Source organism: Mycteria americana, chromosome 3 (genome assembly GCF_035582795.1).
Source record: "Mycteria americana isolate JAX WOST 10 ecotype Jacksonville Zoo and Gardens chromosome 3, USCA_MyAme_1.0, whole genome shotgun sequence".
In the NCBI taxonomy this organism is placed as follows: Eukaryota; Metazoa; Chordata; class Aves; order Ciconiiformes; family Ciconiidae; genus Mycteria; species Mycteria americana.
In genome coordinates this window covers 51,749,710-51,774,142 of record NC_134367.1, presented here as the reverse complement: position 1 = coordinate 51,774,142, position 24,433 = coordinate 51,749,710, and the positions used below count along the sequence as shown (strand labels likewise).

Here is a 24,433-nt window from a genome sequence, read left to right as displayed (position 1 = left end):
CATTTGTGGAAGTGGCACTGCCCGATATTCTTTCCTGAGGACACCCGTCCTTCAGGCAGTGCCAACGTTTAGGAGACAGACACACAGCTGAGGTGAAATTTGCTCACAGCAGAACCAAACCATGCTCCATTTTCACAGCTCTGTTTACATGGACTTTGCAAATGGATTAAAAAATGAAAAGAAGTAGATCAAAGTCTTAACCTGCCTGCCTTCAAATTACCCCATTAAAGGCTGTAATAGGCCCACACACTCTCGCTTTCTGTCTTGCCACAAAAAGCCTCTGTTAACCCTGAGTTAGCGGCCCGCTGCTTCATAGCAATGAAAACTGTATCAGGCAGAGAAGCAAGCACTCCAGTTACATCCCCATTTATCAGTGGTCCTCAACCACAACTCCCCAGTGCTCCTCTCTCCCTGCCCACAAGTATCTACAGCTGCATCCTGAGCCACCACGAGGTTTTCTCCCATTCCCAACAGCTGTGGGAGAAGCTTGTCCTCTCGAGTGTCACCCTGAATTTGCAGAGACAGATGGGGTTTCTCCTCTGGTGAGCCAGGACGATGCTGTCCTCTCAGGGCAACAGGCAGCTCTCCAGGTAAAGTACTCCAGTCCCCACTTTATCCTCTTTCCTGGCCTTTACTATTGGGTCCTCTCTTGGGGGATAAGAGCAGCAGAAGTATGAACACAGGGAGTGAAGAAAAAAAATATACAGAACAGAAGTCAAGGAGGGATACAAGAAGGGTGAAGCCTAGCAGGGCTAGTGGGTTAGAGCAGCGTTTGCTAACTTGCCACAGCAAAGGCATAGAGCCTCCTCTCACGTGTGGCATGGTTTCCTGTTTCTTACGCTGGGGGGAACTTCCAAAAAGAGCACTAATGGAAAACATCATCTGCCTGTACTTCTTAAGCTACTGCCTGGAAAATTCAGTTCTCCCTTGAAAAGTTCCTCTGCCAAACCTAAAGCCCATTTTCAATCATCAGGGAGTGGAAAGGAAGGAGGAATTTTAGACTCTCTCCCGAAGTTTCCTAGACTTTCTTTTCTTACGACTTTCTTCTGAAGAAAGCGAAGTTTCTTTTGGAGTGCCGTCTTCACAGCTGCGTTGATACCTGGGCTCCGCCACACACACATGCATGCACGCACTGAAAGTAGAGGCAATTCCACTCTGGCTGTTTTGACCCCCTGGGTACAGAAGGCTGGAACAAGATACATCTGCTGGACATTAGAAGAATCCATAGTACTATAACAAGCTATAGTTTATGCAAAACCCACATGCGTATATGTGGTTGGTGAAAATAATGACTTTAAAACAGGAACAGAAAAAGCATTAAGTGAGGGGTGAGGACGAACTCCTGCTTTGTCACGTCCCACAGACATTTTGAACCCGAGATGCTAAATCTGCTTATCCTATTTGGTGGAAGAGTGTAAAACAAAAAGCAAGTATTTCTGTATTTTCTAATTCTTCAGCTTGCAAGCAATTATGTGGGAGATGAGATGCCCCCTTCTGTCCTTTTCTCTGCTCTCCCATCCTCTACCTTGCTACTGACCATTACAAATGCTACTCTTGCTTTACTCCGTGGCTGAGCTGTTGGTTGTGATTTCCCTCCAGCAACAACATTTCCTCACCTCTGTCTCACATCATTCTACCACTTAACCGGACGGCCGTCTCCCAAGGCCCACGCCAGCTCGTGCACCACCAGAGCAGCTCTGAAGGCCCATCTGCCGCCTGTTGCGTTCTCCCTTTGATTCCCAGTGGTGCCAATTACGCAGCACTGGAAATTTCTTCAGAATAGAAAGGTGACACATCGATGCTCCCCAGAGCGAGGCACAGATAACACGCACGGGTCGTTAGGTTTATCAGTAAGCTAACATAACAATCAGCACATACGGTTTTCTGTTAAAAGAAAAGTTACGTGCTCCTTTACATAATTGTGGTATGAGAAACCGCGCTATCAACACACAGCTCCTCTGTATGGTGGCCTACCAAGGACCTTCTGATTTGGCTGGAAGGCTTGAGTGGATCACATCTTGAAAAATATCACCGCTTAGAGGTCTGTAAAACAAGTGTTTTCCCTGGGCACCACTCCGTAATGACTCTCCAGGGACAGGAAATCCCAGTAACTACTTTTACTGTCCAGAGACTGGGGATGCAAAGATTTTGAAGGAAACCTGCACCCTTTAGTGACAGATGTCCGTTCGATCTAGTGCCTCTGTCCCTTGATGTGTCATCGCTGCCAGCAGTACAGCTTCTACTCCAAAATGGACGTAGGCTCAAAAAGCAAGACTTGCTTAGGCATGGGTACAAGTTAATATTCTGCCCAAGGTTTTCACAGCTCAAGACTGAAAAATACACAGTATTTGTTTAGAAACAAGGAAGATAACTATTGTGGCCAATCCTTCTATAATGACAAAATTGCGGCATGAGATTTTTTTGTTCAAGCAGAATAAAAATTAGTAATCCCGATGCCATGGCAGGTATGCCACATTGACATGCTACATGCTTAGCGTACACTGCACTAGGATGGCACTGTGCTGAGAGACAACGCTGAGGTCAGAGAGCGAAGCCCAAGGGGAAAAAAGAGCTGGCAACAACATATTTGCTTTCTAAGGCCTGAACTTTCAGGCATGTTGCAACTTCACTTTTTCTCTTTAAATTCTACTCATAAAAATAGATCTTTTCCAGCTCAGAATCGGGGGCAGAGAGTAAGGGAGGAGGAGGGAAAGAGGAAGAATGCCGGCACAGAACTAAGACTTATGGGAGCTAAAAAGTTGCTGTGCTGGTACTTGTGCAGGCACGTAAAGCACGAAAGTGTCTCTTTTCCTTCTGTTGCAGCTCTTCCACTCCAAGAAATGTTGCAAACCATAGCAGACAGCCAAGTATTTTGGAAGTAAACGTAACTAAAGACAGCAGATCATTCTCTCACCCTGTATCAGCTCCCTGGGATGAAAGGCTTGCCCAGAACTGTAGTGAGGTGCCACAACTATTGATATCCGTGTTATTCTGATATCCCAGTTGCCTACAGAATCATAGAAAAGTCCAGGCTGGAAGGGACTCAGCATCATCTGGTCCAACCTTCTATTACAGGCAGGGCCTTAAGTTAGGTTATTCAGGGCCCTGTCAAGCCAAGTCTAGAATACTTCCAGCAAGGGAGAGTCCACCACTCCTCCAGGCAGTTCACTTTACCCTCAAAGGTGGGTAAGGTCCCTTCTACCCATTTTACAGATGAAAAGGAGACACCCAGAGAGAAATTGGTCCACCCATGCTCACACACTTAAAAGCAGATCAGGTTTTCCTAATGTATCGGGACCTGATACTGAACAACCAAATTCACAGGAAATTCTGCACTTGCTTGCAAGAGGAGCAGGCGCATGCAGACTCCACTACATATGTCACTGTGTTGTTGCCCATACAAGAAGGCCATATGCTGCCACACTTGTTTTTACACCTACAGACATGTCAGTGTGCAGTTATGCCGGCTTTCCAGCACCAGCACTACCCACACCCAATTGCTGTTGAGAACCATCACATCTGGCTGGGTTCAATCCTCTGCCCTGGCCAACAGAGAGGAGTTTAGATACAGGACATCATCTCTGTACAAGGTCTCCAGGCTTCTTACTTGACAACCTTATGGTAAATTTTATCCCCTGCTTTTTGTTCAGGGGCCTGAGGAATGGGGTGGAAATCCTGCTGGTTATGGGTGACACTGCCATTGATTGAGAGACATCAGCCTGGGTGTTCGACACAGCACCTTTTAGGCAGGATGCTGCTGGACTAGAGGAAGAAGGCCAAAAATGCTTGCAAAATCCATTTTCTGTTAGGGGTAAAGCACATCGGCTGGAATAACGGTGCTTTCTTCAGGCACTCGGGAGCACTGGGAAGGAGACCTCTACTGTGGATCAGAAAAGGATGGATAACTACTACTCCTGTGCAAGACCAGAGAAGGATTTTGCTTGCACTTTTGAATCTGAAGAATAAGAGCCGCTTTTTAGAGTAAAAGGTACCTGCATGGCTGGAAACATCCTGAATTATGGGTTTATAGTGCTACGGAAACATGCTATGTACTCTTTATTCTGAATGTCCTCATAGAGAGTTTCTTTTTCTCTGCCAGGTACCAAGCCTATTTTAAAAACATCCTCCCTGCTATGGAGTCTTCTCATTTTCCTCTGCAGTAAGTTGAAAATGACAGGCCAATAATGCTCACACAGGTCACACAAAAGGATTTCCACCATGTTGATATAAGGCAGGACATCCTCTATCATGACTTACAAGTGGTAGAAAAGGCAAGAGAGTGAAGGTCCTTCCTCAAAACCAGACTTTCTCTGCATTTGTATGAAATAAATTACCCATGAAAGCCAGGAGAAGCAGTTTGCAAAAGCAAGCAGTACAAAGGAAAAACAATGGGCAAGATATTCAGCTGAGCTGTAAAAGTGCATAAACGCGAGCCATTCTCCACAGCATCGTCTGGGAAAAGTGGCTTTTTTCCTGGAGTAACCGCAGACAACCGCGGCTACACAGCAGCCTCCGCTAGCTGAGCCGCATCTCCGTCCCATTACTGCTCAGCAGATGTCCGCTCCGCCAGACTCCAACAACTGCCACCCTGCATGGTAATCTGAGTGGAAAAGCTGATTAAATAGCCCCTGTAGACTGGACCAGAGCGGGGCGTTCCCACCACCCAGCCGCAGGTACCTGATTTAACGGGGTCAGTGTCCCCACACACCGTGTGGGACGCGATCGGGGCAGCGCTGATGGGAACATCCTGCTGGAGACTCTCCGCCAGCAGCGCTGGGAGCCCGGGGGGATGTTGGGTGAGCATCCTTCCTTCATCCTCCCTCCCTCCCCGGGCCAGGAGAGAAAGGCTGGCTACTTACGTACGGTACTACCCAAATACGTGCTCTCCTGCTGGCCTACGCCACACCTGTGCTCTTTGGCTGTCATCAACACAAGACTTAAACCTCTCCGGCTGTCAGTTCATCACCTTGGCTGAGTGCTGAATTGCTATGAAAAAAGATCCTGACCTTTCCTCAGCTGCATGACACTATGTTTCTAAAAAGGATCTCTTATTACGTACTTCTTCAAGAAAGTATGTTTGGGGGGGGGGGGAGGGGGCTATTTAAAAGTCTGGCTCAAAAGAAGGAAAGAAAAAAGAAAAACCACCTGCAACCATCCCAGCTATCAGGCAACAGCACGTCTGGGGACCAACACTGATCTGCAGCTCTAAACAATCAGTACGGCTCATTCACATGAAAAAGACGATTTGTGAAGATTCATTCTGTAATAAAACCTGCGTGCTGCCGATCCAGGGAGGAAAGCACTGGGGAGACCAGTTGATGCGGGCTGTTCTAAAAATATCAGTTTGTGCTGTCATCTGGTGAGAGTATGTCATCCTGTAATCTTGGCATCTGCAGGGACAGCAAGTTTCTGCCTAATTATTGCTGCTGAATCACATGACAAAGCATGAGGGACTAAAAAATATATCTATATAAAACACCACCAGCAGAACACCCAAACCACAGGATCAGACCACTGTCCTGGCTTCAGCTGCTGTACAGTCACAGCACAAGCCTGCAGAGGCAATCCTGGTTTTTTACAGGATTTTTTTCCTTTTTCCTTGGTTAATAAAACCCCAAAACATAAACCCAGATTAAAAACCCACCAAAACCAAAAAGCCCTACTCCCAGAAGGAGTAAGCGATTCATCACGTTCGTGTGTCAGCTCCTGCTGCCTTCACGCAGCAAAAGCCACAGCATCCCTGCAAGTGTAGGACTGGCCCCTGAGTGCGAGGGGCTTTGAGGGGCACTGCGGCCAGCGGGACCGCACGGGGGGCAGCCCCAGTGGGGTTTGCCCGGCTTTCCCCTCTCTTCCCCCCCAGCAGCCACGAGCACCGAGTTTGCTCCTGGGCCGCTGGTGTGTGCCCAGGGAGCGAGGAGCCTGCTCGGGGCAGGCCCTCCTTGGAGTTAATGGGATCCCTGTTCCCAGCAAAATAGGTTTTCTACATAGATATTTTTGTTCGAAGGCTGAACTTGGCGTGCGTGATGTTCAGCTAGTTACAAAACCACCTTTCAAAACTTGGGTTGGCTGAAACAACACTTAAATGTTAGAAACGCACCACCGCCTTAACCACTAACCTGTTAGAAATGGAGCAGAAGAATTTGCTGCTCCTGAATTTCCTTTAGATTTTTTAAAGGCAGCCAGCCCCATCTTGGCTCCATGTAAGAAACCTGCCAGCCCTACCCCTAAGACCTCATTTTTGAAAATAAGAGAGCAGGACAGGCAGCTACGGTCCTGAGGCTGTCAGCATCCTCAGGCAAGAGGTCCACCGATTCTGGTTTCCACATTTCAGCTTTAGTGAACAGAAAACAAGCTTTCTGGTAAAGAATAAAAATCATCTTCCTCGTGGCATATTGTCTAGAGGTCTCTGATTTGAAACCCCATCCAAATGGAGATCTTTTCACTATCTACTTCAACTTGTAAGATGGTGTTGTAGTGAACAGTAAGTTATCCTCAGACCTATGCATTCCTCTTTGGTATGAATTTCACCCAGAAACAGGCTGAACGCCAATTAACAAATTGGCAAGTAGTCCAAACTGATATGGACTTACGAAATACCAACAGGCATCTCGTTACGTTTCCTAGGATTTTGCTTTATCAGAGATGTTAATCATCAAATTGTGCGAATGTTACATGACGTTGCTATCAGTAGCTTGTGCACTCTACCACTACAGTAAGATGATGTGGGACCTAGATGATGCTAGGGCAAAATGAGTGACTTTAACTGGTCTGTGAATTATTTTACTTGTAATTTTCAAACAAGTCAACATGACTCCAGCACAGCTCTGTTACAGAGCCCAGAGGCATCCTGCTAAAAGGCACTCTGAAATCTCTCTCAGAAGATGCAGCTAGATGAGTTTTTCAGAGGGTGAAACCAGCTCAAGAAGCTCCTGCCCTGCTTGTGCTGAGCTATCCTCCAGCCCCTGCCCAAGCCCTGCCAGCATCGCTGCCTGCGCAGCGCCGTTGTAAACTGGATCACTGAAACAATCGAGGTAAAAACAACTTCTTGGATGGGTTTTGATGCTGGAGGAAATGTTTGCCCAAGTGGTAGTTGCTCACCAGCTCCTGACCTTCCAGGCAGCAGTAAATGTCCCAAATAGTCTCCTCTGCCCGTCTGTTTGGGACTACTCTTTGGCGAATGCCAAGTCCCTTGGGACTCGCCAGCTGAGAAGGACCACGGAGCAAAGTGCAGAGTTGTGGGAACCCCAGGCTGAGAGAGGACCCATTAATTTCAAAATAAAAGGTATTCTAGAGACAGGCGAGGGAATAGTGACGTCTTTATTTATTGATAAACAAGCTGAAAAACCAAGGTGATGATTATCTGGGTGGGTGGAGGGCCTATCCAGTGCTCTTGGGAAACGGGCAGAGATAGAGGAACAGAGGCCCCAGCCCGCTTAAGAGGGGAAAATTATGGCTGAGTGAATAAAGCAAGAAAAAAGCATATTGATTTTCTCCTTTCTTTCTTGTAAGAGAAAAAAAAAAACCAAAACAACCCCAAATTCATTTATATGCCTTAATTACAGCCCTCTGAAAGGCTGGGCATGGCCAGCCTCAGGGGCACAGGGCCAGTGCGGTGGGACCGGGCAAGGCTCTCTCCAGGGACCGTGCACAGGCTTACGGGCAGCAAACGTGCACAGCCACTAAACCCGCAATGGTGGCGTCTCCTGCACGGGTTTTTTTCACTTCCCCTATGAAGAAACTGTAGTTGATTTTCTTCCAAAGTAAACCCCCCTCTATACCTAGAGTATGTATAAACTAAATATCTACGTATTTGGCTTCTTTCTTTTCTTCCTGAAAACTGACTCCAACATTTCTCTTATTTTTCATAGAAAACACAGCACTCACTATTCCCAGGTATGCCAATAACCCATTGTAACTGCTTCTGCCTGCCTGCAAAATGCACCTGGCTGCCCTCGTGAAAGGGATTTAGCGTCAGCAAGCGCCAGGCTGCCTGCTGAAAGCGTTCCCCAGTCTTCAAGCCTGTAAAGATTCATTATTGGGATCATGAACACTGCAGAGAGAAGATTTTAATTCAGGGGTCCCTATTGCTACAGCGAAGCGGAGAAGTAACCGAGAAAGCAATTCAGAACGATTGCATCTGATGTCACGCGAGGCTCCCCTATCAAAATATGAGATGCTCATAGGGAGGCAAACTCTCACAGTGCTGCTTAACAGATGAGGAAAGGTGCATGATGAACCAGCTCAGCAGAAATCATCTCTGCTTGCACCTGATACCGGGGGCACCCTGCAACAGCCAGTCCACTTGTCAGAGAGAGGGAAAGAGGCTTCCACAGACGACTGGACAGTAATCCGCCGAGGAGAGCTGTCTCGTTAATAAATCTGTCCTCTGCAATGAGACTCCACTCACACAGATGTGTCAGTTCCTTTATTCGGAGGGAGCAGCCTGAAAAAGATCACGGCGGCTATGCTTTCTGTGAATGGCACGGGCAGCGGCAAGCATCGGTGGGGAGGTGGCGTGGTGTGCCTCCTCCGCGCTGCCCAGGCAGGTCCCCCCACCCGCATCTTCTACCTCTAGACAGCAAACAAAGACACGAAAGCAGGAGGCCGCCCTATTTGCCTGTGTCAAGCAAAGCCATCAATAACATCAGTTTTTTGGGCCCCATTTGGCAGATTGTACTGTTGGATGTTTCACAGCTATAAAGTTCCTACTGCCTTTCTTTTTCACCTCATGCAAAAAGGGTTTCTAGATCCAAACAGCTCATGCACCTGGAGGAAGAGAGAAGCGATCAGCAAGCGTGACCTTCTGCAAGTTTTTGCTTCCTGGTTCATGAGTCAATTCTTTTTTTTTCCCCTTTCCTTTCTTAAATTACCCAGCACTGGAACTGAAGGAAAACCAGAATTCAGCTGTGGCACTGGCCTTGCCAAGCTGCCGTTCCATGCAGGGTCAGCAGGACATGGCATCCCTTACAGCCCACCTCCACAGCCTGTCTCCTGGCCGTGTACTGCAGCGCTCTCGCTTTGAGCGAGAAGGTGTGAAAGAACCAGAAGAAATCCTTCCACCGACAGAGAAAGGACTGTGCAAACCAACCACTCCACCGGAGCGAGGCAGCTTTGCAGAACGACTGGAAGGAGGACTCCTGTGCAGTCTTGTTCTCCCTCACAGACAGCAGATCACAGCACACGTCTCCTGTGGTACTCCATACACACAAGAAGACATTCAGGAGGTTTGCCGCTGCTGCTCACCTACTGCAAAGCTTCCCCTTGAACATCTAACTGTGAAACAGAGAATGAAAACTCAATTAAAGATGAAAGGGGCAAATTATGCACTGTGAAGTCAAACGACGCCGACTCCTTCTTTCCGTCCTTCATCCAGAAAATAAGAAAGTTGGAAGTAAGCTGCAAACTGAATGAATACCTCGTTTACCCTCACCACTGGGATACTCTACATACTATTCTGAATTTAATAGAACGCTTTCAATAATTTATAGCTAACCTTTTATCCTACTATATTTTGAAATCTATTCCCTTACACTAATAAATAAACAAAGCAGAAAGGGCACTTTGTGTGGCACCTACCCTATGAGTCAGTGGATATGTACGTGTGAGCAGGCAGAGGTATGGGCAGCAGCCTGCAGAATCACAAAAGGATGACAGAAACAATGTTTAGAAGTTCAAATGCCCCCAGCTGTGGAAAAGAAGCAATGGAAAAAAACACATCCATCTGGAAAAAAAAATCTGAAGAGGTTAACATTTGAAAAGCACCTATGTCAGAACCCAAACCTACAGATATTCTCTTGGTGGAGTCCAAAAAAAAAATGATACCCACCCCAGTCCTGGGGAGGACCAACAATTTTGCATATTTAAAACATTAAACCCAGGACATTCCTGGGACCAGGATCCCACCTTTGCCATTTCAATATATAACTCCTCCATTTGCTACATTTTTTTTTTTGCCAAGAAGTACAATTAAAAAAAAAAAAACCCAAACAACTTCGCTGGTGTTGCTGTACCACAGCAGCAATACAACTCTAATTCAGTCCGGATCTGTCCCAGACACCCGATCCTCAGTGCTTGCACTGATCTTGCAAAGACGCTCTTCCTCCTCCCCTGCAGTACTACGGCTCCATTGACTGCAAAGCCCCTTGCCCCTCTGTAACACAACTTGGCTACGTGCGGCATTGCCTGCAGAGAAGAATCCATCTGTTGCGACTTCAAAGACGGCAAGTTGGAGCTCTGTGATTCCTAAAACCCACAAATATTCTACCTTGGTTTGCCTGATTTGTCATTAACATTTCTCATGCCTAAATTAAGAAGGACGCATAGCATCAGATGTGTGCTGACAGCGCTGCAGCTGAACAGCTTTTATAGCTTAGCCTCATTTCCCTCCACACCTCCAAATGTTTCTTGGTTGCACCTGTTGCATACCAACACACTGCAAGCCATCACAAGCCAAATTAATATTATTAGTGTGCACTATTAAGTGTTTGGTGCAAACTCCAATAAAACTAAGGACCCAAGTCCTTTACCACATCTACGGGGCACTGACCTGTTTGCCCATTTCCCCTGTTCTCAAAGATCCTTCAGCCTGGTACCCAACTCTGTGATGAAGCCTGTTTAGCACCAGTGAAGTTCCCCACATTCAGACTGACAACGTTCTGAGCTGAGATGAGGGAATCAAAGTTAAAATCCAGCCCATCTGCATCCATGAGTTCACTGCGGATAATGGACTCCATGTCACACTCCAAGCTCCCATTGAAAATATCCAGGTCCAAGTCACTTGGGAATTTCTCGTGTCCCATGACCGGGAGGTTCACGCTAGAGGAGTACAAAGAGGAGCCTGAGAGCGGGTCAGAAAGTGTTTGCATAGACTGATTGACAGGTGACTGCTGATGTTTGGTGGATCCCAAGCTGTTCGAGTCACTCAAGCCTATGTTACTGATGGAATTGGACAAGGCACGGCTGCCACTAAGAGAGGAGTTGTGGGACTGGTGCTGGTGATGAGGCAGGCTCTGATTGACCAGACCGCCCTGGCTCGACTGTGCGGCAAACGACATCATGGGGTCGTTGCGGAGCATTATATTCCTGCGGGAATTCTGGGCGGACACAGCTGTGCTGGCTTGTGACATGAGTGGGTCAGACTGTGTCATCATGACATCGCTGTGACTAAGTGCATCAGAGGCGAGGAGATCCTGCAGCGTCTGGTTGTTGTAATGAGAAATGGAAGAGAAGGTGGCCTGCTTGTTCTCCTGAATAGTCTGCATGGGCGACTGGCGGAGGGAATTCAGGGATGACGGCCCAAACACAGCGTTGTTGAAACTACTTGACGGGGAACCCAGCCCTGAACCTTTGGAACCATACGGAAAACTGGAGCTTCTCTGCATTATCCCTCCTGTGGGCGACTGCTGGGAGGGAGGGAGTGTTATATTGTCCAAGAGATCATCCATGAGGTTATCTGTCAGTCCATCGTTCAAATTCATTGTCCCAGCCATATCAGTCAACCTAGGCAACTCCACAGTACACGGTTTGTTTACCGATGGGGACAAGCTCGATGGACTACTGTACAGCATGGGAGAGAGTGGAGCATCATCATCTTGAACATCATCTAGTTCGGTGCTTGCCAAAATCGGTGACAAGCGGCCGCTGATCGTACTGGCGTTTGAATTTGTTCGGGAGCGAAAATCTGTCCATGCATCCAGCTCGTCGCTGCTGCGGGAGGTGGGACTCCCTGGCCACTTGGAGAGCTGAGAAGGGCTGTCCTCGCTTGTCTCCTGGGCGGTCTGCAGGGCTGCCTTTTTCTTAGCCGCCCGCCCTCTGCTCTTGGTGTACTTGTTGCTGTTGTCCATCGACACAGCGCGTCTCCGGGGTGCCTTGCCACCTTTTCCACCGTCTGGATTGATCATCCACCAAGAGCTTTTCCCAGTGCCTTCATTCTGCACCCTGACGAATCGGCTGTGGAGTGACAAGTTGTGCCGGATTGAATTCTGCAGGAAAGGAACAAAACAAAACGTCAAGACCAGCACCCCTCTTCTTTCGCTACCCAAATATCAATCGCAAAACCAACGTCACATGAAAACAGCAACACGAATAAAAGCATTGGGCCCTCCTGGACATCAACACGGGTTTCTTGGGTGGTGGATATGGGAGGGCTGGAGCGTGACTGCAGCGCGGCAGCGCGCTGCTGCAAAGCAAGCCCCGTGCTTGCACTAGCTGTGCCTTCCTGGTGCCCGTCTTCGCACCCCCAAAAGTTGCATCCTGAGGAATGGAGAGTGACACAGCTGCATTCCTGCTAGCAAGGAGCTAGACATTTCTCCCTTACTTTTGACTCAGGACAAACCTCTATACTATCAGCAATCTTGCCATCAGTTCCGTGAAATAAAAACTACCAAGACACCACAAATATCTGACTGGAGGGGTCGTCACACTCATCGCAGCCTCTGCAAATGTCTTTTTAATTCTTCACGGGCATGTGTGTTGTGTATTTGTTATAATAATTCTTGAGAAAACTGCAAGTGCTGTTGCTCATCTCCCACAGGCACTCCGTGCATGACTAAGCTGTACTTTCTCTCGTGATTAGAGGCACCAGAATTACACCCGTACCGCAGTAGCTGGCCAGCTGTCCCCTCGCTATAGTATCCCCACAGTCTTCAAAACATGATGTGACACAGTACACGACGATATCCCTGTCCCTGCAAGCTGCTAGATACAGAGTTGCATAAAGTTGCTGTACACAGTTGGAAACCCCGTGCTGTACAGGATGCTATGAAATACAGTACTTTCAGGGGAGCCTGTGCACCCTCTGCTCTTGCATATTACCCGCTTGCACTAGGTCAGCAACATCTACCGTCCAAAAACCACGTTGGCTCAAACCAATGATAATCACCCCAGAATGAGAAAGTCAGAGAAAACCAGCCCACAGTAGCCCCTAGTGAAATGACTCCAGATTTAAACCAAAATAACTGAGATTAAAATCCCACTCTACTCATCCTGCTGATCTTGGGCTTAAAATACGGCTCAAAGAAAGGACAAGTAAGTAGTATTTGTTAGTGAGAATGCTTCTAGGTTTGGGGTTTTTTTTCCATGTGCAAGTCAAAAGATTTTTGGAGCTATCCCATATTCCTTTGGCAAAACAGTTGTGCTATTCCTCCAGGTTAAAGATTATCACGTTTAAAAAGTTCCACAAGTTCTTTTTTCTTAAATTTTGGCAATTACCAGGTATATCTATAAAGAGGATAAAATCACATTTGTTCTACCAGCATGCTTTAAAAACACGAAGTCAACAGGATCATAGCATAATCAAACCATCCAGGATAAGTGTCCTTCATTTACAAAGCACTGCAGAAATTCCAGATTTAAATGGGCAAAGAATGAATCAATCAACAAATCATTCACAAGCATCTCGACATTTGCATGCTTAGGATAAATGGATGTTTGACATAAGTGAACTGGAGACACATCTGATGTATAAAGAAATATAGCCCAGCTTTTTTTAAACAATTCTTTTCAGAATAAAATGCCTTTTTTTCCCCCTGTTAAGTGTTGTGGTTTTTGTCAGATTGTGAAATGGAAAACACGCCTGAAGTTCTTCTCGCACGCAGACAGCAGACGCGGTGGTGATTATCACTTAATGAAAAGAGAAGTCATATGGACCACGGTTCAAAATGGCAACTGTTATGTTTTAAACAATTTGCACAAAACAGCACACCAGACTTTGCAGACATACTTAAGAGAAGTTTGGGTCAGTGCCTCAGCTATAAACTTGTCCATTTCTAAGGGACTATCATGCCATCAAAATATGGTGGATTGAGTTGCAGCATAATAGTTCTTCAGTCTAAGGAAGGAAAGAGCTTTTTATTATTTAACTGATGACATTTTAACTATATTTTGAGTCTGGCAACAGTCTGTTTCTAACTTCTAATAACTAGGCGCCACTGCTTTCTTCCTCAGGTTTCTCCCAGCTGGCTGGAGAATTGCTGTTTTTTTGAAAAATAACCTTTTTTGATATTTCAGCTTGTACTGCATCAATGCAGGTAGCTCTCATATTCATCCCCCATGACTTTCACGGACAACCACTTGTGAGAACATCTGCATGGGGATCTCTCCTCGCAAAGAGCCGGCGGCAGGACGAGGACAACCAGAGCTGGACCACCACACCAAGCCAGGCTACAAGAGCCATAGAAACCATGCTGTTCCCCACTTAAAAATGCTGGGTATAAGAATACACAGCACCATGACTCTTGCTAATGAGAAAAATCTTAGAAAACACAGAAAAGAAACACCTGAGGTGGCATACGCAGCGTGCCACGTAGCTTCAGATATAAAAACACTCAGCCAAAGTGTTAGCAGCTAACAGTTTTCAACCTATGGTATTCTCATAAAATGGCTTATTTCTGCTGATGGTAGTCGTAGCATGAAACTTTCGGGCCTAAACCATGAAAAATCCTAAATGGTAAAATTGTGAGACTGAAGCACCTTTCAGGATGAGGGCTCCTGCATGTGTAGATATGTGTATGCACATGTGTAATTTTCTTCTTATTATATCTTTTTGCTCAGTGTTGGTATTACACAAATAATAAAAGAATGTAATAATACTTTTGCATTGAAAATTGGTGGTTATAAAAAAATCCAAGCAGTTTGTTTTCCTTTACATTACGCAATATGCTACTTACACTCCGGCTTCTGTTTTTCTTTACTTTTCTTCTGTAGGAAGATTGTTTACGTAAGCATAATTATGGGCCAATTTATTTTTGTGTACCCCATCTCCACCCTCTGTTCAAACACCGCCTTAAAACCCACTTCTTTCACGTAACCTCCCCCGCTAACCTCTTCAGCAACTCTATCTGAGTTTCTTGGTTTCTCCTTGTGTTGGATGCTCTGCCAAATCAAATTAGGGCTGGATCCTATTATCCTTTCACATGCAAGTTTTGCTACAGAAGTCACCAGGACTAACAATTCACATCAGTAAAGGCTGTTGCGCTGTGCTACCAGGGTGCAATCTGGATGGAGATAACTGTATTTTCTACCTGGTTTCTAAGCTGTCAAAGAATGTTCCCATCTGCTTAAAATATAGGAAAATATCATGGGACAATCTTTGCTCACAACCACACACATTAGTAATATATGACCATATGACAAATCGCAAAGGAGGTGGGGAAGCAAAGAAAATAGAGTTTATCATTTGAACCCGCTGCTGATCAAATTAATGGGGATTTGTCTTTGACTTATGTGGGAGCCAGATTAGGCCATGATGACAGAAACATAACACATTTTTCCATGCCAAAATGCAATGAGAAACTTTAAAAGATCTATAAAGGAACTCCCGTCAATCTGTCCTGGAGACCATATGTAGATGGGACAGATGCTAGCCAGGCTGCAGACACCTTGGAAAGAGCTCAGATACACTGATGGGTACAACATACAGACTGTACAAGAGCAGAGTAGAAAAGAAATATGATGAGTTCCTCCCTTTATTAGTGTTACTATTTATACCGGACTTGAAGAACTCTGTGCGCTCTGCTAAGAGCCAGAAGACTGAGGTTCCTGCAGATAAGATCAAGAGCATCCCCAGCCAGGTCCCAGTCCCCCGGGGAAGCGGTCCTGCAGGGAAGAATGACCAGCCCTGGAGACGAGGAAGACCCAGGGCAGAGGAACACACAAGGCAGGTCAGATTTGGTGTGAGCAGAGGGTGGTACAGTGCCACAGGCAAGCAGTGCTGCTACCCTACCTCAGCTTAGGCTGACGGCATCAGGAGAAGGGGTGCGGCTGGGTGCCCCCCAGTAGCCAGGGCAGCAACACGTGGGGTGACAGCACTTTCCCCAAACTCGGGGCCACGCTCTCAGCTTTTGTAAATGTCGACCCACTGCACCTTGAGGGAACCAGGCACATTTTGCTCGCAAAAAAAAAAAAGAAATCGGCTACCATGTCCTAATTACACGTGCGTCTCTTGATTTTTTGGTAAGACTGCGAACGGGTAAGGTCCCAGAGAGGACACTCAAACATTCCCAAAGTCCTGTATACGTGATTTGACACGACAACTGAGTAAGCCTCCCAGAAAGGCTGGACTGTGTGTGATTTCAACACTCTGGCCTGGTCAGGCAACAGCAGCAAATGCTCGAGCCTTTAAACGGAGAAAATTCCCCCTCCCTGTGCCTGTTTCAGCCTCTTCCAACCCGTGTTTACCTTGTGGAGCCCGTCCATTAACTCAGACACCAGCTGCAAGTACTTCCACTGCAGTACAGAGTCTTTTTTGTCTGGAAGCAACATGTGGTATCAATTTATCATCCTCAACAACGCAACAAGGAATCCACTCACTTTAAAAATAAAAAGAGAGTTGTGTAACTTAACTCTTAAAAGCCCCCGCTTTAAAAAAAAAAAAAAAAGCTTAAAGATTAGCAAGATGAGGTGCAGCTGGTGGCTGCCGAGTCCAAGTTACACACTGGTCTGTTTTTATTTCAGTGTTTTGTAGTGAGTGGCTAATTCGTTATTTCAGATACAGGCTCCTAAACTGTAAAGTTATGGCTACAAATCAAAAGCAGTTGTTTATTTTAACAACTGGGATACTAGGACACGATGGGAGAAAAACAAACGCTATCTGCAGACCCATAAATGCTGCTAATGCTCACTTGGGAGAATTATACTTTATTTTATACTGTATTAACATATTTAATGTTCTAACTTCACCATATGAAGTTGTCCGGTAGCCACACAGTAGGGAAAGGCATCAGCTCTAATACCACTGAAAGAAGCCATGAAAATAACTCCAGCTTATCACCCTCCAGCTGACTGGAGGCAGCCCTGCTTCTCCATGGCCCTGCTTGCAAACTTCAATTTCAGTTTCTAGCCTGTGTCACCTTACTCAAAATGTTGTAGCACGAATCTCCTGTGGGACGAACGCCCCTACGGAGGGCCTCCACCAAAAATTAAACAAAAAAATGAAACAAACTTCTTTCTTGGCATTCAGTTGTCGCTGAAACAAGGAGGCTGCGAATAATCAACACATTTTGCCCATCCATCCAGACCAGCGTCTGTGCCTTCTCATGAAGTAACTCAAAATTTGCTTCAACTACCAGTTTTACATTTTGTTTGCTTTAAAGTCCTCAATGAGATTCAATTGCGAGTAAACAAGAAAACAGATACAGTGACTCCAAAATTATGAATAAAGTTGCCAATTGTGTGCGTGTATGCAGGAATTTCTGGTGAAAGGGATTTGCGAGTCTAGGCGAGGAGATCTTTAGGAAGTACCAATCTGTTGGTTCCATACAGTCATTTTCTGCCTGGCTCTGTAAGGCTGCAGTGCTGCTCTTCTCAAGGAACTTAGAAATCCCCAACCCCAAAGAGGTCTCAGAATTTCTTCCTCTTTCCCATGAGCTTTTGCAAACCAGAAGGATATATATAAAGTAGTGAGGGTGCTCTGGAGATGCAGAAAAAGTGAGAACTAAAACATAAGGAAAGTCCTCCCACAATATCTATCCAGCCATGTTGTACTGATATACATCCTTTTGCATATAAAACCAAATATTATGTATTGCGGATTGTTACATTATCCCTAAATTATGGAAGTTGCTGGGCAAAAAAAAGCATTAAGCAAATTACACACAGAAAGAGAAATCTTTCCTGACACCCAAACGTTTTCGATGCTCGATGTTTGGTATCATCTGCAAGTTCCCGAGGCAGCTCCCGCAAATCCTACCAGCTGTTCGGCAGAAGGAGGTGGCCGGAGCGCGCCAGGGTCCCGCAGGGGACGTCCAGCAGCCCTTCGCACCCGGCTGGCAAAGGCCACCACCCTCACAGCCCTGGAAAGGATAAGTGGGATGACACAGGCTCGGCCCCACCACCTAAACATGCCCTCCTGCAGGAAAAGGAAAAAAAAAAACCACAGATTTAGGGGGAAAAAAGTGAGCTCAGCATCCGAAGGGTGGCTCTGTGGAGTCCCCTCCTCACCCTCTCTTCAAAGGAGTTTTTCTGACCTTGGCGGTAGGGGAAGGGCTAGAAGAGGCCCCCGCTGTAATTAGCTCTCTGCCTGCGCCGTCCCCCACCCCTAGGAAGAGCCGAAAGCCTTCAGGGATATTAAAGCTCCTTGGGAGAACATTAAGTCCGGCGAAGATTTATCCTCCGAAATGTGCTGGCTCAGATAGGAGAGCAGTACGCAGATCTGCCTCCGTCCTGCACGCAGGGCGCTGCGCCGTGCCAAATTAAGACAGGAGAAGGTGATTAGCGCAGGGCAAACGAAGCCTCCCTAACGACGCGCGCCTCGCTCCCCCCCGCCCCGGCTGCTCCTTGCCACAAGGGCAGGCGGCAAGCGACGTGCCCGCCAAGGAGGTTTATGCCCTCCCTTTTGAAAAGAAAAGCATCTCAACACGTGGAGCTAAGGGAACCGAGTCACAACTTAATCAAAAGTTTTTTCCTAAAAAAAATTAAAGAATTCATTCTAGCTAAAACAACTCCTGCCTCACTCTTTGCTAACAGTGATGCTGCAAATCGCTACGCTGACGTAAATAAAACTTAGCTGAAAATATACACTGCCTGGAAATTGTCTCAGAGCATCACGCTTCCAGTTAGCAGAAAAATCTCCAGTTATTTTACAGTCAGACGTCCTCTGACCACAGGAGGACTCTAATAAATAACATTTGTTTTGCTGTGAGTAGAGCATGCTGGTTGCCATTTATTTTTTTCCACTGGGTGTTGGGAGACGGGAAGCAGAGAGCGAGGAAAATGCTGATATTTTAAATAATGCAGCTGCGGAGCAAGAACAAGGCTGGGTTCTCCAGCAACTCCTCCTGGCATCAGGAGCCACGTACCCCAGCACCTTTTGCTATAGGAAGCCCCCTAAAAAATAAAGTGCTTGCCTCTGCTATGCCGACACTTTTCCATGTGAAAATGGGATTTGGGAATCGGGAGACAGGCACCGTCATCAGGAGGTTGCTAAAGGCACCTCGTCAAGAGCCGTCTTTTTCACTCCCTTCTACATGCTTTGTATCAAGGCTGCTCAAAATTCAAGAACACAACTAATTTCAATCAAAGGATTTAACTTCGTTAAGAGTAGGAATTTACCTGAAGGCATTGGTCTTGCAAGGCGCTGAATTCGTGAGAATCCCAAGGCATCTAAGCACAGGGGACATGAACGCAGTCAGCAAGAGAACAGAAGATGTTGCCACTTACTGGCCTTAAGCACAAGGAGTTGCATACAAAAAAGCTGCAGTGGACACACGTGGCTGGGTCTTTGCAGAGCCAGATCAAAACAGTTGTAATTTCTGTTCAGGAGCAGCGTCACCAGCAGGTAACACCTTTTTTTCCTCTCATTTTTTCTTAATGGCAAGCCCCAGCATTTAAAGCGTTTCCACTGTAGGAACTTTGGAAATGACACCATGCTGTATTTGTGCAGCCCCTTCAGCAGGGAACCGCAGCATCCTCCTCCGTGCCATGGAGCCCCAACAGAAAGAAGTGCAGGCACACACAACTAATCAACCCCAATATTATATGTACAGTAACTCTCATAAAAATAGCTACCACTGTCATCACAGCCCCAATCCGCCAGCTGCTGAAGCTACTGGAAGAGTCCTCACAAACCTCAGTGGTGACCCAGTTAGACCTCAATGAAAACAATGCAATTTTACTGCGAGGCAGACTTTCACCCTGAAGGCTTTGGGTTTGTTTTGCTAGCAAGAAGAACTAGAAGGAAAAAAAAAAAAATTTCCTCTGTTTTTCGTTTCTTAGATGCAAAGATCCCAGCACAAGCCTCATGCAGCATTGTGGAAACTAGTGTGCTCAATTCTATTTTCACTCATTCTCAGCATATGGCTGTTACTATACATCGACTATTTAGAAACACGTATGGGCGTTCTTTCATGCCTTTATAAATAAATGTGAGTGATGCTACTGCTTATAATAATTCACTAAAAATAGTAGCTTCCCATGGAAGATCACAAAAGGCTATCATTGCTGAATCACCTATTATAATTCTTTATTTTTTGAAATTTTTTTGTGGTCATGTGTTGATTTTTTTTTAACACTTCCTAAGCCTGTAAAATGAAACTAAATTACCAATAACTTCCACTGCACAGTGGCAGGGAAAGAGTAAAATCAGTGTGCATGAAGAAAGCCTTCCAGGGCTCCTGCCTTACTGAAGTGCAAGGCTGCCTTGCATGCGGCTCCGTAAAGTGCTAGCTCTGAAATGATAGATTGTTAAATACCCAGGCTGGATTAATTGGAAGTGTTGAGCTGCACCCATTAAATAGCAAATCTGGTGACAGTTACGGCTGACGTGTAACTGATGGGAGGAATAGATCTGATACGCTGTCACCTGACCGAGTTTGATCAGCCCTGAGCAAGCCCTTCAAAGGCCGGCACAGGCACCCGAGACCTTCTCGCAAGAAAGCCTTCGAGCAACCTCCAAAACAGCCCCCGGCGTTTCTGCTATGTAGACTAATCTGAAACAGGACCCCTCTCCTGTGCTATTTTAAGCACGTAATTAGTTTATTATTGAACCAGAAAGTATTATCTGATTTTTTTTTTTAAAAAAGTGCATTTTAAAATACGATGCGGTTCAGTCGGCAGCTGACGTTGCAAAGGGAACGGTCGTGCTCCACAGCCTCGAGCACTGGGGAAAGCCAGGGACACCCCTAAGCGTGACTCTCGGTGGGTCTGACCCGCTGCTTTTAGGGGCAAAAAACCCTTGGGAGCCTCACGGGAAGGGCAGCCGGGGTGGGAACGCACAACCGCGACTCCAGGTATTCACCAAGTTACTGCAGCGTCGGTGGGTACAGGGTGTGAATTGGGAGACGAGGGATGAGTGAACAGAACAACTTGAAAAACAGGTATCTCCTCCTTCAGGACTCGGGACTGGGTAGCTATGGCACTACCAATAAATACCTGCGTGCTCTTCAAAACATAATGGTAGCTGTAAAATATTAATGCCTTTTGAAAGTGGAAAGTGATCAGTTTTCCTTTTGATGTATTCTGATGCGTGTTCTGCTTTCGTCCTGAGACTAAGGCAGGGGTCCTCCCTAGCCTTTTCCCTCTCCGTTTCTTTCGGTTTCCTACATTTTCCCTCTGTGTAGGCGAACGTATTTTAAACACTGCATTTGGGAACATATTTGAAAAATCGTACAAACTTGCTTGCTGTATACACAAACCAAGCTCATGCCGTACCAAAATATGGTCCTATATATTTGCGCATTACATCGGGACACCCAGCCCTGCCCACAAACTCACCGCCGAGGCACGTGGCTTTAGTTTCCACGCTCTGATGCCCCCAATCTCCAAGTTGACAGCATTGGATTTTTTTTTTTCCCCTATGGAGAAAAGCTTTGTTGCAGCCTTAAAGTTTAACTCCCCTTACCCAGCCTGGGCAGCTCCAGGTCAGACCTTGACATCCGAGCTAGCGGCCGCAGCCCCCCTTGGCAGTCGGTGGGGAGAAACGGGCACCTCCAGCAAATGAGCCTGGCAGCCCGTCTTCCCGTGTTCCTCTGCAAGTGCCTGACCCTCTCCGCTGGTGGAGGTGGATCTCACCCTTCGCACAGGGAGGCTTTGGGACTGCGGCTGCTCCCAGCACCTCCCAGGGCAATGGTGGCTTCAGAGAGCTCACCCCCACTGGGACTCGCCAAACTCTCCTTCTACCCCTCCTGATTAACCCCAGCCTCACCTAACTCCATTTACAAACTGTTTTAGTTTTCATCGAACCTCACCTCACTCAGATGACTTGCATGTTACTGGTTTTACGGGATTTTTTAAATTTATTTTCTGTTCGTTACAGGGGTAAAATATACCTGAGCAGCTGACAAAAGGGAAATGACACCTATTACGCTGCCAATGAATCAGCCCTTTGCTACAGCAAGCAGGACATTCCTGTTTCACACGCAACCGGCAGCAGCACCATCCCAGAAACCTCACAACCCAAGTAAATGCACAGGTATGAAAGTCATCTTTTTTCTTTAAGCTATTTACCTAATCCGAGAAACTCAGATCACTGTCATTGATACAATCACAAATGTTGAGCCTAAAGCTAGGCTGTGTCAAAATGCTTCGGCACTTCCCAAAGCTTTCCTAGTGCCCCACCCCGACACCAGAGCCCGAATAGCAGAACAGTGAGTGGAGCCCTTTCATATTCCTGGTTTGAACCTGTACACGTGAGTAATCCGTCCTGAAGCCAACACTGGGGACACGGTGGGGCCTTTGCAGCTGTATCGCTCAGTACATAGAATAGGACATTTTTCAGAGGCAGCTGTGGGGCCAGAAGGGCAATGAGTTTCAGGACCTTGACTGTGCCAACAGCCAAGGTCATCGCTGTGTACTCGGACAAGAATTACTGACCCTGTAGGTTGCAGACTGGCTGAGCTCCCATTGTGGGAAGGACTACACAAGTAGAAGGCACTTGCATCTGGAAGTTTATAGCCTCAACAGGCAGACAAAGAAGCCTTAATTCAATTAAGATGCTACAGAATATAAAATTGAGTGGCTTTGGTTTCATTTGCTAGCACAAACCAGCTTTGTGTTACCTGCCCTCCAGGATGAGCATTGAGGCAACCTCTCAGTACCCTGAGATGGTGTCACTTGACAGACACCATCCCTTCCTCTGGAAAATTATAAGTGACTTGCTGAATCAAAATCTATGCGTCTTGGGGTCGCAGTAGCTGTACGTACTCTGAGATGGCCCCACAATCCCTGCAGATAGGTGCTCTCTCACAGCGCCCGACGGGCAGATGAATTTCTGCTTCTCCAAGAAACTGGTCCCAGACCGCAGGTGGGCTGGGTGGACACATGTCCCATTCTGCTCTTAGGGGGAAAACGCTGAGTTATGTTAGTGGAGCTACACTGCTTGAAATAAGTCCTTTTTCAACACCTGCATGTTCAAGACACAGGGCAAATTTTAAAGGACAATGCTAAGAATGACGGTGCCTTTGTACATCGACATTTTTTTATGACACTGTTCGCGGTATTCATAGCTCAAGAATGCCAGGCCTCCTGAGCATGCCAGGTATCATTTTCATAAGAAAGGTACACAAAAAACAAGCACCTTCAAGTTGCAGCCGAACAGAGGAGGACATAACGAAAGGAGCATTGGCAAATGCTCATGGGGATATTTACCCTCCTTCTGGGAAAGGGAGGGGACCCACCACCAAGCACCCTGAGCGATGTGTATGAGTATACATTATGACAGGTCTGCTAATACTTTTATAATATGAGCTGATATGCAAAATATAAAATGAGCTAGCTTTATGCTTTTTTTTCCCTTCTTCTTCTTTTTAATTTTTTCCTGTGATTAAAGTTTAGAGGAGATGTGATATCTAGAAAAACAGAAATGAACCAGACTACTTTTTGGTTAAGATTAGCAAAGCGGGGAATGAAAAAATTATGGAGGTGGAAGAGTCCACACTTGCCTCTAGTCAGACTTTTTTCAAAGCTGGTGGAAACTCATTTTGTTCGGAGGATCTGACCATGTGCCCTGTTGCAGAGTGAGATTCTCACCTACAAAGGCTTTTTCATGTATCTAAATGCATACCCTATGAGCTGCTTTGTAGACTTGAACAGGAATACCCTCAATGTGTAGGGTTAGGTATGCACCAGTCTTTGCCAGACTTTGCCTCGTTGACAAGGATAAACAAGAGGAGACACACAGAAATTTCCGATTTCGTTCACAGGCAAGTTTCAAAGCTTGTAAAAGTTAATAAAAACCTTCTAGTAGTTTTGTCTCAGGCTCTCTGTGAGGTGAAAATGCATCATATTAATTATTTTCAGCAGAAATGGGTTCTTGGTGGTATCCAATCACAGCTATAACCCCAGCAGCCCTTCCGAAGCAGAGTGACAGCTGAATCACTAATGTTAAAACAGGGATGAGAAAAGGAAAATGAAAAAGAAACTAGGCTACTTCCCCTGAGGAGCTAAACACAGTATTTAATGGCATCTTTTTATAAGGTTAACAAATCAAATGCTTCAGCTATGAATTGTTGCCATCATCATAACTACAACAGGATGACCCTCAACAACGTATCTCCGTCTAGGTTTTTTCCTCCTGTGACACATAAATAAGGAGGAAGAGGCTGGAGGCAGCCCAGTCTTTCACCATACTCTGGGCCTTCGGGGAGACGGGTAGCGATAGCCACGTAAGGTTTTGGCAGGACAAACAGCAATACTGTCAACAGAGGGGGAAGACAGCGGGAGGGAGCAGACGGGGTACTTGTCTCTCCCTGCATCTGCAGCAGCTGCCGTCTTCGTCAGCTGTTGCCCCCATGGCACTCTGCCTGCACGGGCAGGAGCAGGCAGCACGTGGGTTCCTCTTGTTTAACTCAGGCTAAAGAGTCGTCGTCCCCCCCCCGCCCCACTGCCCTTAAAGGAGCGTGTCAACAGCCATTAAAGTCAGGACAGCAAGAAAGCTTAAAGCTACATGCATTGAGGAGCACCTTTTTTCCAGTGCTGCAGAAGCGCGGGGCACTTTGGACTC

General features: G+C 46.4%; 1 protein-coding gene and 1 long non-coding RNA gene across 4 annotated transcripts in view; both read right to left on the bottom strand.

The window, feature by feature from the left end:
- The window catches only part of FOXO3 (forkhead box O3), a 95,966-nt gene that overhangs the window by 6,203 nt on the left and 65,330 nt on the right, over positions 1 to 24,433 (bottom strand). For 2 of the 3 annotated variants that reach the window (XM_075498500.1, XM_075498501.1), the window contains one exon: positions 10,547 to 11,981. The exons of the other annotated variant lie outside the window; for it this stretch is intronic. In XM_075498500.1, the coding sequence (XP_075354615.1) occupies positions 10,581 to 11,981 (1,401 nt within the window). In that variant the 3' untranslated portion in view covers positions 10,547 to 10,580. The remainder of the gene's footprint in view (positions 1 to 10,546; positions 11,982 to 24,433) is intronic. 3 annotated transcript variants of the gene reach the window in all.
- Positions 7,300 to 10,540, bottom strand: LOC142408243 (uncharacterized). Its single transcript, XR_012775228.1, has 2 exons — positions 9,577 to 10,540; positions 7,300 to 9,273 (listed from the first exon to the last, which is right to left on the bottom strand). It is a non-coding gene; the product is annotated as an uncharacterized LOC142408243 (long non-coding RNA).